This window comes from Chionomys nivalis, chromosome 2, assembly GCF_950005125.1.
Source record: "Chionomys nivalis chromosome 2, mChiNiv1.1, whole genome shotgun sequence".
Classification (NCBI taxonomy): domain Eukaryota; kingdom Metazoa; phylum Chordata; class Mammalia; order Rodentia; family Cricetidae; genus Chionomys; species Chionomys nivalis.
This window is the reverse complement of record NC_080087.1, coordinates 73,096,337-73,110,555: the sequence shown is the minus strand read 5'-3', so window position 1 is coordinate 73,110,555 and position 14,219 is coordinate 73,096,337. Positions and strand designations below refer to the sequence as shown.

The window sequence follows — 14,219 nt, the reverse complement described above, 5'->3', positions numbered from 1 at the left end:
TCTTCTCTCCCTAGTATCCATTGTAGATGTGCTAGGTTCTGATGCTCTGATTTGTACTTTCCTGTCTCTTTCCCTGTGCAGCCTCAAGAGCAGTCAGGTTTTTCTTAGAATAAGAAAAAATTATAGCCTGTTGGGACCATTTGGAATCCTGGCCTCCAGCTGCTCTTCCCTGCTAGAGATCTTTACTTTCCTCTGATTTGAGTTACTAAAGGCTGTGTCAAAGCTGTTTACCAGCTCCGCTTCACGAGCACGTGTTGCCTTGACCTTGAGGATCAGAGGATAAGGCTTTTACCTATTGGCCCACTTGACTGTTGGTTATATAAGCCTCCATGGTGCTACAGAATAAAGGGCTTCTTACCAGTGACTAGAGGTTCCTGTCTCTCTCTTTTTTTTTTTTTTGGTTTTTCGAGACAGGGTTTCTCTGTGGTTTTGGAGCCTGTCCTGGAACTAGCTCTTGTAGACCAGGCTGGTCTCGAACTCACAGAGATCCGCCTGCCTCTGCCTCCCAAGTGCTGGGATTAAAGGCGTGCGCCACCACCGCCCTGCGAGGTTCCTGTCTCTTGTTGGACTCTAGAGTCCAAACACCAAGGAGGAGTCGCCCCCAGAGACCACCTCTCACACCATAGCTGATGCAAAAGCATGAGGATTTTATTAATTCTGTCATGACAGGGCCCCTCAGCATTCGGGAAGCCAAGAGACCTCGAATAGCTGGCACAGGCTACTTTTAAAGAAGGCCACAGAAGCAAGGGGGGTTGTTCTTTGATTATTATGATATTACCAATAATTGGCTGGAGAGCTGTTGCCAGATCAGATGAGGTAAGAGGTCATTTTGACCCCGTTTCCCAGGGGACTGAATCAAAACCTACGTATATAGGTAATTGTTCAGGAACTGAATATGTGGATGTGTAGCTGTTAGGTACTTGGTTCCCAGGGGAGGAGGGGAAGCACTATGGCACGGAGGCTGAGAGGATTCAGAATTGTCAGAAATGGCTTCAGAATTGTCCTAAAGTGGAGGACCACCCCCATGTTCGAAGAGTCTTGTCACGTGTCCCACATATCATACTTCCTTGAAGTCACAAGCACCTATTACAAGAACCTGCATATTCCTGGAACTAGCTCTTGTAGACCAGGCTGCTGGCCTTGAACTCACAGAGATCTGCCAGCCTCTGCCTCGGCCTCCCTCCCAAGTGCTCGGGTTAAAGGCTTAAAGGCGTGTACCACCACCACCCATTGTTGGTTGTTGGTTGGATTTTCTTTGTAGTTTGGCTGTCCTAGAACTGGTTCTGTAGACCAGGCTATCCACGAACTCAGAGATCTGCCTCTCTCTCTCTCTCTCTCTCTCTCTCTCTCTCTCTCTCTCTCTCTCTCTCACACACACACACACACACACACATAAAATAAATCTCCAATGAAAATTAAAAATAAATAATCCAAAAAAAAAAAAATCCTGAATCCAGGTTACTGCCTGGGAAAAAACAATTTCCATCATGTGGTTTCCAGGGTTTGAACACGGGTCACCAGGCTTGGCATCAACTTGCTTTTCATGCTGAGACATCTTGAAAGCCCTGGAATAATTTCACTGGACTCTCATGGGTGCTCTATCTGGAGTGAAGAGACTTTTTTTTCTTTTCCAGGAAACGTTTACACCAACCACAGTTGCCCACAAGGGGCCCTCACTCTAGTCTTGGCGACATCCAGGGTTTTCTCCTGGAAACAGTAACAGAAATACCTAGCAGCCCCTCCCTGCACTTAGTCTCCAGCTGCCCAGAGATCAGTTTGATAATGTGGCCAAGGCTCACGCCATAAATAACATTGCCAGCACAGACTAGATTATCTGGTACAAAAGACTTAGTAGGCAGGCTATTCTAAGGCTTTGAGATGATCTCCCGGAATCAAGGGAAGGAAGGGCCAGGCCTCTCTGGAATGTGCAAGATTTGAGCGATCCAGGCCTGCAAAGTTAACCCTTTACTGACAGTGCTACACAGGACCCCCTGACTTCAGTGACCTGAGGACTCAAGGATGTAGGTGGCAGGTACAGTGAGTCACCCAATCTGCACAGTAGATCCTGTCATTGAAATTTCTGCATGGTCCGGTCACTCTGTCTCAAAAAGTGTTAGAATTGTATCCATAATCATTTGCTCTACATTCAAACAAACTGCTCCAGTGTATTAGCCCTCCACCTCGAGGACCGGAGAAGGCTGAACAAGCACATGATGACTTAGTGTTTTGACCTGTTGTTCACCTCTGTTTCTTCTGGGGTCTGGAAACCTCAAACCCCACAAATCCAGGGACCAGCCATCAATGGTCTCCGGGTTGTCATGGCAACACTGCTCCCAAGTTCCTAATTGGTCATCAGGTTTAGCGATGACCAATTATTATATTAATATAATTATATTATAATAATAATATAATTATTATTACAGTGAGGAATAAATGCCTAGCTCCTCAGTGGTGTCCAACATAGTATAGCAACGCCAGTTTTGAATTCTTAAAGGTTCAGCGAGGCCCTATCTTGGCCTTAACCACAAGAGGACCCACAGGATAGCAGGGGATCTTTATGACCATCCTTGAGAAAGTCTGGAAGCGCCTGGTAGAATGGAGCCTCTTGTGTCCCTCCCCTGACTTCAGGAGAAGAGAACTGGTGACAGGGCTTGGGAAAGGTCTTGGGAACTAGGGACTCCATGATCGTAATAGGCGAGGCATTGGCCAGACATGGTGGTGAATGCCTTTTATCCCAGCACTTGGAAGGCAAAAAGACAAAAAACAAAAGAAAAGAAAAACCTTGAGACACTGTGGTCAGAATGATAGATCTGTCTGCTTAGACCTCTCTTCTGCCTCCTGAGGTCTGGCCTTGTTCCCAAGATGTCCTGATGCTGCCTCTGGTACACTAAAAGAGCTCAGGAAATACTCACAGGTGAATGAATTCCCTGCAAGTGTCTTTTTGTCGCTCATTTTATAGAAGACCCAAGGGCACACTTGGGAGTCACTGAAGTTTCCCCCACCTTCTGGGATCCAAGGCACCATGACCTAGGAGGAGGAACAATTCTGGAATGAAGTGGATGAGAGTGGGTATCTGCCAGCACGGTGTGGGTGACAGAGGTCCAGGGTTCAGGAGAAGGACTGGGCTGGTGCGATGGCTCAGTAGGTAAAAGCTGTAGCCTAAATTCAGTCCTTTGAACTCACATGGTAGAAAGGGAAAATGACTCCTGCAAACTGGGTGGTGGTGGCGCACGCCTTTAATCCCAGCACTTGGAAGGCAAAGGCAGGTGGATCTCGAGGTCAGCCTGGGCTATAGAGTTCTAGAATAACCAGGGTTACACAGAGAAACCCTGTCTCTAAAATATTTTTTTCAGAGGCTGGAGAAATGGCTCAGTGGTTAAGAGCACATGTTGCTCTTGCAGAGGACCCAAGTTCCATTCCCAGCACCCACAACAGGCAGCTCACAAGTGCCTGAAACTCTAGCTTCAGGGAGCTGACTTCTCTCACATATATTTATTATGTATACAATACTCTGTCTGGGGGCTGGAGAGATGGCTCAGCACTTGAGAGCATTGCCTGCTATTCCAGAGGTCCTGAGTTCAATTCCCAGCAACCACATGGTGGCTCACAACCATCTGTAATGAGGTCTGGTGCCTTCTTCTCGCCTGTAGGCATATACACAGACAGAATATTGTATACATAATAAATAAATAAATATTTAAAAAAAATACTCTGTGTGTCTGACTGCAGGCCAGAAGAGGGCACCAGACCTCATTACAGATGGTTGTGAGCCACCATGTGGTTGTTGGGAATTGAACTCAGGACCTTTGGAAGAGCAGGCAATGCTTTTAACCTCTGAGCCATCTCTCCAGCCCCAATGTGTGTGGTTCTAAGACATGGTGTTAGGGGTAAGTTTTACAGTAGCCAGAGGAAACTAAAGCAGAACAGCCACTCTACCCCCACTGGGCCAGCCCGTAAAGCTGGGCAGTGGTTCCCAGTGACCCACTGCATTGATCCTAGTCCCTGTGGGTGACGTTGGCACCAGGTGTGAGCCAAGAACTGGTCTGGGAAGACACACCCTCAGGCTCCCTGATGTTCTTCCTCTGGCTCCCTACCTGGAAGCAGCCGCTGAGTTGCTCCCACAGGCATGCTAGGGCCCCTGTCAGCTGGGAGCTTGCAAGCCTACAGTGCCCATGGGCATTCCCAGGCTGCCTCTCGGTCATCCCTGATGTTGTCACTTCCCGGGCAAGCATTCTGTATCAGCCGATGCCTGGTGCCGAGGACACACATGTAAATAAACCACACAGAGCCTCCAGATACACAGAAGTCACATTTCATTCTGGAAAATGCTGCTCACCCTTAACACACATCATCTCATACCAGGTGAGGTAAGGCAGGGCACGGGGTTTCAGAGGTCTGTGGTCAGCCTATGCAGACTACTCTGTGTCTAAGCCAAGAAGTCTTTTGGAAAGACAGGAGCCACCTTCCATAGACATTGGAAAGGCTTCGACTTCAGCTGAGGCACAGAGGGAAGCCTGGGCAGAGCTGGAGGAGCCCTGGAGAAGGGGAAAAATGGGGGATAAAAGGGTTCAAGCGAGGACAGGACCAGCATCTCTCATATTATCTAGGGAGGACCAGGACCTCCCGCTTTGGATGTTTCTGTCTGAGCCACAGGGAGGCCTTGGCTCTCCCAATCATGATGACTACAACTGTCCCAGAAGGTATTGACTAGGTCCCAGAAACCAAAGTCTGGGGGAGACATCGAGACTCCCAGACCAGTTTGGGTTTTACTTCCCAAATGGGAAGCAGTTTTCAAAAATCACAGCCATCCCTAGCCCTAGCCAGGCCACCCCGTCCCTCCAAGACACAGTCCTGATCAGGTGTGCAGGTACTGAAATTTACAGACTGGCTGTGGGCAGCAAGGTGCACAATCAGAACAGTAAACAATTTTGTATTCCAAAGATGGGAGCCCCAGCCCCATTCTGGTGAGTCCAAAGGACGAGTGGGCCAGATCCTTCATCCCCAGGCTGACCAGGAATGTGTCTCCCTCAGCGGGCTTCTAACAGCATCTTGTCAAGGTGAAGGCTAAGGTGCCCTGACACAGCCCTGTATAGATGTCATTAGGGAAGAGGCCATCTAGACTTCCACAGAGAATCAGGGGTACCTCAACTAGACCTACACAGGGATGTAGTTCATAAGTAGCCGTCATTGGCCAGGGTACCTTCAGCTAGATGGCCAGGGGAATCAGAGACATTCTCAGCGGATTCCTGTAGAATGGTTACAGTAGTTTGAGAGAATTCGTGTCTTTCCAGTCCCCAATCTGGAGATTTCTGTTAATGCCCTCCGGGATGACACAGATATCTTCAGGCAGGGAGCCTGGGCCTGGAGCACTGAGGCATTTATTACTGTAGTTACACCATTTTCCCATCATCCTGTGCCTGCAGGTTCCAGCCAAGGTCAGTCTCTGTCTTTGGAGTTTGCTGAGGTGGTGTAGGAGGTGTATCCAGGGTCCCCTGTGACTCTACTGGGTCCTTGGCAGCTTCCTCAAGCTGTGGCGTGTCCTTGGTAGCCTCTGGCAGGGTATCATCCGGGTCCAGGTCAGGCTTTGTGGGGCGCGGTATCCAGATGTGGGTCCAGGGTGTTATTGGCGTGGGCCGTGGTGGTTGCCAGAAGCTAGGATCAGGGCCCAGAGCTACGACCTGAGGCCGTACAAGACCGGAGGTGGTGACATGAGGGATGAGGAAGAAGATGTAGACACCAGAGACAACAAGGCCTGCGGCCACCAGCACAGCCAGCGCCACTGCCGCGTTGAAGGCCCATGTGGGGCTGCTCAGGGATAGGCGACGAGACAGCGGGCGGCCAAGGCGCAGTGGGGGTGGAGGCGGCGGGGCACGCACGGTGCGGCTCTTGCGTGGCCCAGGAGAGGGCGGCGGTGGCCGCAGGTACAGGAGCCCACGGCGGCGATCGAAGCGCACGGAGCCCTGGCGTAGTGGTGGCGCGCGTGCGTCGCGAGGCAGCAGACCTGGCTGCGTGGGTAGAGCGGGAAGCCCCCGGCGCGGGGCCAAGCGTGTGGGCGCACGGCACATGGGGCAAGCCACTGCGTCTCCGCCACCCGCCGTAGCCAGCGACAGGCGTGCCAGGCACTCAAGACAGAAGACGTGGCCGCAGTCCAGGCGTTTTGGCAGCTTGAAAATGCCGTCGAAGGGTGACACACAGATAAGGCACTCCATGGGAGATGCGGGGGGCAGGATGGGGCTGTCGGCTGGGGTGCCATCGCCCTCCTCTTCTGCGTCCTCTTCTTCACCTCTGCTAGGGGACGTGGGTGCAGACAAGGTACCTGGGGAACCCGGGCTCGAGCCCTGGGAGGCTCGGTGGCGGCGGAGCCAGGGCAGCCGAGGACAAGGCATCCAGATTGTACCTATGGGGAGAAGAGCTCAGGTAGGGATCTGGAGGCTGTGGTCGCTTGACAAGATTTCAGGGAAGAGCCGGGCGGTGGTGGCGCACGCCTTTAATCCCAGCACTTGGGAGGCAGAGGTAGGCGGATCTCTGTGAGTTCGAGACCAGCCTGGTCTACAAGAACTAGTTCTAGGACAGGCTCCAAAGCCACAGAGAAACCCTGTCTCGAAAAACCAGAAAAAAAAGAAAAAAAGAAAAAAAAGATTTCAGGGAAGAGCAGGGAGAATGAGTAGGTTCAAGGAGGCAGAAGAGGAGCCCTTGGTTGGATCCACTGTAACCAAAAGTCTATAGACAAACTAGGTTAACCAACTGAAACAGTTTTAATGTTTTGGAGGAGTCATGTCCTTAAGGGAGCCACAACATCAAACCAGAATAGTACCACAGGAAACAATAGTTAAGACTCCAGGGCAGTGGTTCTCAACCTGCGGGTCGCATCCCATTTAACAAGGATTACCAAAGACCACAGGAAGAGATTTACAGCTCTTAACAATATCAAAATTAAAGGATCCCAACGCTAAGGTTGAGGACCACCAGATTTCAGAACAGTAACAGGTACCTAATAACTGAGAAGCAAAGAAACCCAGAGTAAGACCAAACCCCACCGTCAGAAATGCTGGCCAGTCTACAGGACACCTACCTGTTGATGCCCGTCCCTGTGGAGTATCCTAGCAAGTCCCTCCTGTTCTGACCCCAATCTTGGCTTGTCTGCTAGTAGCTTGTCAAATGCCCCTCCCTGGAGGCCACCTGACCTTGAGCCAGCCCTCTCCTGGTTCCCACGTACCTGTCAAACCCGTCTGGCTGCTTACCCCACCACCAGGCTCCTCCTACTAGGATGAACAAGTCTGATCTATACTGGATGCAGGGGTGGCCTTTCTGCCAAGCCTCCGCAGTTGGGCTACGGGGATAAGTGAAGCCTGTACACAAATGATGCTAAGGGAGGGAGCAAACTAGATCCATCATACCTTGACCAGACACATGGGCCATCTGAAACACAACCTCAAGACCATGCACCCCAGCCTTCTCCATCAAACTAAAGGTAGGAGCATCGGGTCCCATGCACCCTCAGTACTTGCTGGGTCTCAGCACTGGGCTTACACTCTGTGACCAGCAGTAGTCCTGAGAGCCAGGGAAATCAGATTTCCACAGGTAAACACAATACCAGGAAGGTGAGTATCCCTTATGACCATGGGAGGCCACCCACCCTATCCCCTCAATGACAGACAAGCACACAGGCAGGTGAAACTTTCCCAAAGGGCACACAGTTTATTAGGCAGCAGCTGGGAAATCAGCGGTTAGACTTGGCCACACGCTCCAGTTCATCCTTCTTCTTGATGGCATAGGAGTTGGAGGAGCCCTACAAAGGACAGGTGGTTAGCTCTGAATTGTGGACAAACACCCAGATGTCCAACCCACCCTGTGTGCCCTAACCCACCTTGGCAGCATTGATGAGCTCATCTGCAAGGCACTCAGCAATGGTCTTGATGTTGCGGAAAGCAGCCTCACGAGCTCCTGTGCACAGCAGCCAGATGGCCTAGAAAAGACAGGCAGGGTTCAGGTCACAAAAGGGTCCAGGTCCTCCCAGTGATCTGGGACCCAGCTCTACAGATGTCAGCCTTTCACTATATGCTGTTACCCAGATATGAGATACAAGGGAGCAGACATTCTACCAGATGCTGATCACACAGAGTGTAAAGAAAACATGGCCCTTACTAAAAGGCTTAAGAACTGGCAGCAAAGTGTGAGATGCTCTTGACTTCATGGTGCTCAGGCATCAGGCAATCAATCTTGTCCTCTCAAGTGGCTGTAACTACAGAAATGTGCCACCGATCAACAGGCTCATAAATGGATCAAGGTTATAAAAAAAAAAAAAAAAAAACCACAAACCTAAATCGCATGTTAAACTATATAGACTAGGAATGAGATGAACCAGACCTAGGAAGGCCGGGGCTCCACCTGCCCCATTACAGGGCAGAAATACAGGAAGGTTTCCTGGAGGAAATGAGGCTCTGGGTAAAACATGCAAGAGAGAACTCCACCCACTCATGCTGGTGGTTCCTGCCCCAGCCCTTCACAAGCCTCCGACACCTGATTCACTCTGCGCAGTGGCGACACATCCACAGCCTGCCGTCTCACTGTCCCGGCTCGCCCAATGCGTGTTGAGTCTTCCCGGGGGCCACTGTTGATGATGGCATTCACCAGGACCTGCAGAGGGTTCTGCCAGAAAGAGGGGCCATGAGTCTGCCATCCATTCCCAACTTCCCCCAAAACAAGGCGGCAGTGTCATAGGTGATGAATCGGGCATGTGTACCGTGAAGTTTTGCATGAATCAAGGGCAGTCTTACCTCACCAGTGAGCAGGTGGATGATCTCAAAGGCATGCTTCACAATTCGTACAGTCATGAGCTTCTTGCCGTTGTTGCGGCCGTGCATCATCATGGAGTTAGTAAGGCGCTCCACAATGGGGCACTGGGCTTTGCGGAAGCGCTTGGCGGCATACCGCCCGGCACTGTGGGGCAGGTACTTGGCATACTTCTCCTTCACAGCAATGTAATCCTGGGCGGCAAAGGATGAAGGGACAGTCAGTGGTAGGACCAGCCCCCAGATGGGCATCAAAGGAGACTGAGGAAGTGGCTCAAGGCATGGCATTCCCCTAGAAGGTTGGGAATGTGAGCCTTGAGCAAAAGAACCAAACAAGTGACTGATTAAGTCACTCACACACAAAGGGAAGAGTGCTGCCTCACTGGGCACACACCTCTACACCCCAACATTCAGGAGCCAAGAGGATCCCTAGCAGTTCAAAACCAGCTTACACAGTGAACCTTGCCTCAAAAAAGAGGGAAGGTACTTCTTTTAAAGGAATTTAAGTTTTGCACATTATGGAGGCTGGGGAGATGTCTCAGCATTTAAGAGTATTGGTTGCTCTTCTAAAGGAGCCAAGGTCAATTCTCAGCACACACATGACAGCTCACAACTGTAACTCCAGCAGATGACTCCCTCAGACAAAACACTAAGATACAGAAAATAGAATCACTTATGGACATTTTATCCAAAACAAAAGCATCCCACCCCTCTTTTTTGGAGACATAGTCTGTGTAGCCCTAGATGGCCTGAAATCCACTATGTAGTTCAAGCTGGTCTCAAACGCAGAGATCCTCCTGAATGTTGGGCTTTAAAGGCATGTGCCACCGGCTTGAGGTAATTTTGATACTCTGGAGCAAACACCCTGAGTGAGGGGAAGGCTGTCCTGTGCACTATGACACCTGATAGCACATCAGCACTTGGTAGATTATTCTGGGCCACATGGGGAATTCCAGGCAACAACTACATAGTAAGACTGTGTTTCTCTTTCAAAAAAGAAAAAAATAATTGCGATTCAATGTGACCTGTGAATAAAAATACATTTACAATCTCACCTCTTACCTAAGCAGTTCTTGGGTAGACACACATTGCAGTTGGGTGGTAGTTGGCCCAGCATGTGAAAACTCCTGGAGTTCAATCCCCAACAACACAGGAAAAATAAGATTGCAGACCTCCCCAAACAAACTCAAAAAGACCCACCAACAAGTCTGAATACGCTTTAGATATAATGCCTGGGTTCTATTGTGTAGGTTTCTCCTTTAGTTTGTCCATGCTGTTTGTGAAAGCTGGAGGACAATTCACACCTGTCAGTTTTCTCCTCTGCCTGTGGACTCCAAGGGTTTAGCCTATGTTGTCAGACTTAGTAGTAACTGTCTTTACAAGCAGAGCCACCACACAGGCTCATTCTGAGGTGATGGTGGCACACGCCTTTAATCCCAGCACTCGGGAGGCAGAGGCAGGCGGATCTCTGTGAGTTCGAGACCAGCCTGGTCTACAGAGCTAGTTCCAGGACAGGCTCCAAAGCCACAGAGAAACCCTGTCTTGAAAAAAAAAAGTTAACAAAAGGGACAAGTGGGCCTAAGGATGTACCTGAAGTCAGTAGAGGGCTTGACTTGCACGCACAAAACCCTGGGTTCAATTTCCAGCAGTGTGTAAAACTGGGTGTGGTGGTATATGTCTTAATTCGCTGCATGTAGGCAGAATGCAGAAGAGATTACCAGCTCTTTCCACCAGATGAGGGCTTTCAGGCCAGCCTGAACAATGAGACTGTCTCAAAGGGGGCATGAGTGCAAAGGCAGAAACAGCACAACCATTTAATTCGCACCTCTACCAACACAGCACTAATAGTACCCACACACCCGTAAGCCAACTGACATTTTGGGGGAGGGGAGAATAGGGGACACCTCACTATGGAGTTCCAACTGGCCTGGTACTCAAAATCCTCTTGCTGCAGCCTGTGCGCAGCAATACAGGCATGCACCACCACACTCAGCTTACCAACTGACTTTGTCAAGGATGCCAACACTGTTCAGTTGGTTAAAAGTGGTCTTTTCAACAAAGGATACTTGCCAACTGAATGTATATGCAAAATGATACCAAGCCAGATGTAGTGACACATGCCTTTAGTCACAGCACTTGGGGAAGAGGCAGAAGGATCTTTAAGAGTTCCAAGCCAAGCCGGGCGGTGGTGGCGCACGCCTTTAATCCCAGCACTTGGGAGGCAGAGGCAGGTGGATCTCTGTGAGTTCGAGACCAGCCTGGTCTACAAGAGCTAGTTCCAGGAAAGGCTCCAAAACCACAGAGAAACCCTGTCTCGAAAAACCAAAAAAAAAAAAAAAAAAAAAAAAAAAAGAGTTCCAAGCCAGCCAGGGCCACATACCCGAGACTCTGTCTCAAAAGCCAATGGACTCAGAAATAAAAAAAGAAATAAAGAAAATTATAACAACTGGTGGTACAGGTTACAATAAGGCATATATGTGGCCGTTCACTTATTGTTCTTCTACCTAATTGTAAACATAAACTGATTTCAACCTAGGTGTCATGTCTTTTTATGAACTGGAAGACTCCACATCTGCTCCCAACCCAACGCCAAGAAGACCACCGAGTTCCTTTACCTGCAGAGAAATATCGTTGATTTGCACATCATCAGTGCTCCATTTCCCGAAGAGCTTGATGTCTGGGGTCTCTGCCACGGCAGGTGTGGCTGTCTCCCACTCAGTCATTCTGGGGACAGCATGATGACAAGAAACCGTTATTTCTCAGCCGTCCTAGAGCAGTCACATTCCCCCAAGCAGGTGAGAGTAATCGCCACTTTGTGGAAAACTGAGAAGTTAAAATGGGACCCAGAAAGCTTTGACCATCTCTCCAAACCTAGGAAAACCACTGAGTTGTAGGAAGAACCTGCTCTTTACTCCGGAATCCAAGGTGTAAGTCCCGACAGTCACCAAGCTAAACAGCTGGTACACGGAACCCAGTTGGATAGCTCAAGAAGCCATGCGGGAACCTACCGGCACCTATCCCGTACATTTATAAAGCAACGAAATGCTTTCAGAGTTCCATCAGTAAAATAAAGGAATAAGGACCACAGTATGAACCGAGGGATAATCAATACCAATGTTTCAATCCTTGTCTGACTCTATGGAGAAGTTAAGGGCTATTATCGAGGAAAAAAAATGTGTACCGAGCAAAAGGATCATCGCGAAACTAGATTTCGGGTTGCTATATAACTCTAGAATCCAAGTGATTCCCCTAGGGTCCCGAGTGTCAAAAGTTCGAAAAGTCCGGAGTCTATACTGTACAAACTGGAGGCGAAGAGTAACCCGGCCCGCGCGAGTTTCCTGGACACTTTTCCGATGGGGGAAGAGGTCCAAACGGGAAGGCCCAAGCCGCGGGTCCCGACTGCGGGTCCCCAAACGTCCCTCAGAACACACAAGGCCGTCTCTTTGGAACTCCGGTCCCCTCGCAGCCTCACCTGAGGGCGCAGACCGGGCTTCTCGGTCGCTCGGCGTGGACCACGCGCCGTCCTAGCACAGACAGGAAGAGGCCGCGCGCAGCGGGTCGGCGCTTTTAAGTGAAGCAAAAACTTCCGGGTCAGAGGCAGGGACGCATGCGCAAAGGAATAAACGTGCTCATGGACCAATCCAGAGTTAGGATGAGACGTACCCTTTGAGCCGCACAGAGCATGTGCACTTTTAGAAACAGCGCCACGACCGTCTTCTGGCGGATGTCTGAAATATTTGCTAAGCTTTTAAGTCGGTGCACATGCGCAGAAACGTCCGCGAAACGAAGGCCGCCATATCTAAAAAGGGCATTCCACGCTCACAGCAAACAGGCTGCGAAACCAAGGCGCCATGGGCAGTGGGTTCCTAGCTAAGGCAGCCAGCTCGGCTCAGTAGTTCTCGACAAAATAGTGGGATCGGGTTCGGTGGGAACCACAGATCCGGGTTTGCAAGCACTGGCCCCACCCTCTACCCTCCGGGCGAGCCGTGCTCTGCGTGTCCCAGGCTTCCGGTATGGGACCACTTCCGTCTTAATACTCTGACTTCTCTTGTCCGGGGCTCTTTTCTCAGGTCCAATCCCAGACACGACAGACACGACACTTGGCCGCCAATCAGCAGCTGTGTGACCCCACCCACCCACCCAGGGGAGGGTTACATAGAGGGGAGTTCTGGAGGGTGGTGAGATTGTCAGCCTCTGGGCTGGGATCTCTCGGGTGACACCCAACGACTAACGATGTGGTGCTTATAATGGGGACTCATTGCCTGTAGACTCACTCCCCGTCCCCAGGGATATTTTTTATTTTTTGTTGTTTTGTTTTTTCGAGAGAGGTTTTTTGTTGTTTTTTGTTTTGTTTTTTTGATTTTCGAGACAGGGTTTCTCTGTAGTTTTGGTTCCTGTCCTGGAACTAGCTCTTGTAGACCAGGCTGGCCTCGAACTCACGGAGATCCGCCTGCCTCTGTCTCCCGAATGCTGGGATTAAAGGCATGTGCCGTCACCACCCGGCAAGACAGGGTTTTTCTGTGTACCCCTTGGCCGTCCTGAAAGTCACTCTGTAGACCAGGTTGGCCTTGAACTCACAGAGATGCACCTGCCTTTTCCTTCCTGGTGCTGGCATTAAAGCCGTACGCCACCCCCGCCAGGCTCAGGTATGTTCTTTTAACTTGGCTGATCTCTGTCTGCATTTTTGGCCTAAGGATAGAATGGGAAATAGTCACCAAACAGAAATAAGTTAACCACGCCACACAGGCCTCTATCCTCTTCCCCACCTCTGTGAACAGGTCAGGTGTGGGAGCGGATAGCTGGTGGGATAAGGTTTCCTTCTCTTGATTTCAGTGCGGAGGGAGGGAAATGAGGGAATGTTAGGAATCTTACCTAATGAGCCAGTCTAATGAGCTGCAAATTTTAAGGCTGAGCCCATATGGGCAGGTTGCGATGGGGTGTCACCCTACTTTGAATGTTCTCCTTGCGCCACAGTGGCTGATAGTGGATATTTTTAGAGACCTCATGAGAATTGCCTACTAGGTGGCAGAGGGTAGGTGAGGGGCTCCTGAATATGGCCCATAGGTTAAGAGAAATACTTCAGAAATTGATTTGCACAGGTAAAATTCACTTTGCTCAGGTGTTGGTGGGGCACACCTGCCACCCCAACATTTGGGAAGTAGAAGCAGGAGGACTGAGAGTTCAGGGCCAACTTCCACCATGTAGTGAGTTTAAGGTCAGTTTGGGCCACACGAAATTCTATTTCAAACAACAACCAAAGTGGTTAGACTTATTAATATTTTGAGACAGTCTCATTAAGTCGCTTGGCTAGCTTGCAAATTGCTGTGTAGATCAGATTGGCCTTGAACTCAGATCTGCCTATCTCTGCCTCTCAAAAGATGGGGTTAAAATATCCCTACAAGCCGGGCGGTTGGTGGCGCACGCCTT

At 50.1% G+C, this 14,219-nt stretch overlaps 2 protein-coding genes across 2 annotated transcripts; both read right to left on the bottom strand.

Annotated features, from left to right (window-relative positions):
- Nucleotides 1-4,487: 4,487 nt before the first annotated feature.
- On the bottom strand, nt 4,488-6,386 carry Rnf225 (ring finger protein 225). The gene has a single exon (XM_057761864.1). It carries the CDS (start codon nt 6,384-6,386, stop codon nt 5,391-5,393), a length of 996 nt encoding a protein of 331 aa, XP_057617847.1. The 3' UTR covers nt 4,488-5,390.
- Nucleotides 6,387-7,672: 1,286 nt separating this feature from the next.
- Rps5 (ribosomal protein S5) lies at nt 7,673-12,371 on the bottom strand. The gene is made up of 6 exons (XM_057761877.1): nt 12,265-12,371; nt 11,408-11,516; nt 8,778-8,987; nt 8,521-8,649; nt 7,868-7,966; nt 7,673-7,789 (listed from the first exon to the last, which is right to left on the bottom strand). The coding sequence occupies exons 2-6, from the start codon at nt 11,513-11,515 to the stop codon at nt 7,721-7,723; spliced, it is 615 nt and encodes a 204-aa protein (XP_057617860.1). The 5' UTR covers nt 11,516; nt 12,265-12,371; the 3' UTR covers nt 7,673-7,720.
- Between the last annotated feature and the right edge of the window lie 1,848 nt (nt 12,372-14,219).

Excerpts from the sequence above, each read along its gene's own strand:
- Rps5 (XM_057761877.1), bottom strand. The coding sequence starts at position 11,515 with ATGACTGAGTGGGAGACAGCCACACCTGCCGTGGCAGAGACCCCAGAC. Across the intron at positions 8,988-11,407 it reads TCAACGATATTTCTCTGCAG|GATTACATTGCTGTGAAGGA; the intron begins GTAAAGGAACTC and ends TTTGCCGCCCAG. Across the intron at positions 7,967-8,520 it reads CACTGCGCAGAGTGAATCAG|GCCATCTGGCTGCTGTGCAC; the intron begins GTGTCGGAGGCT and ends TGTCTTTTCTAG.
- Rnf225 (XM_057761864.1), bottom strand. The coding sequence starts at position 6,386 with ATGCCTTGTCCTCGGCTGCCCTGGCTCCGCCGCCACCGAGCCTCCCAG.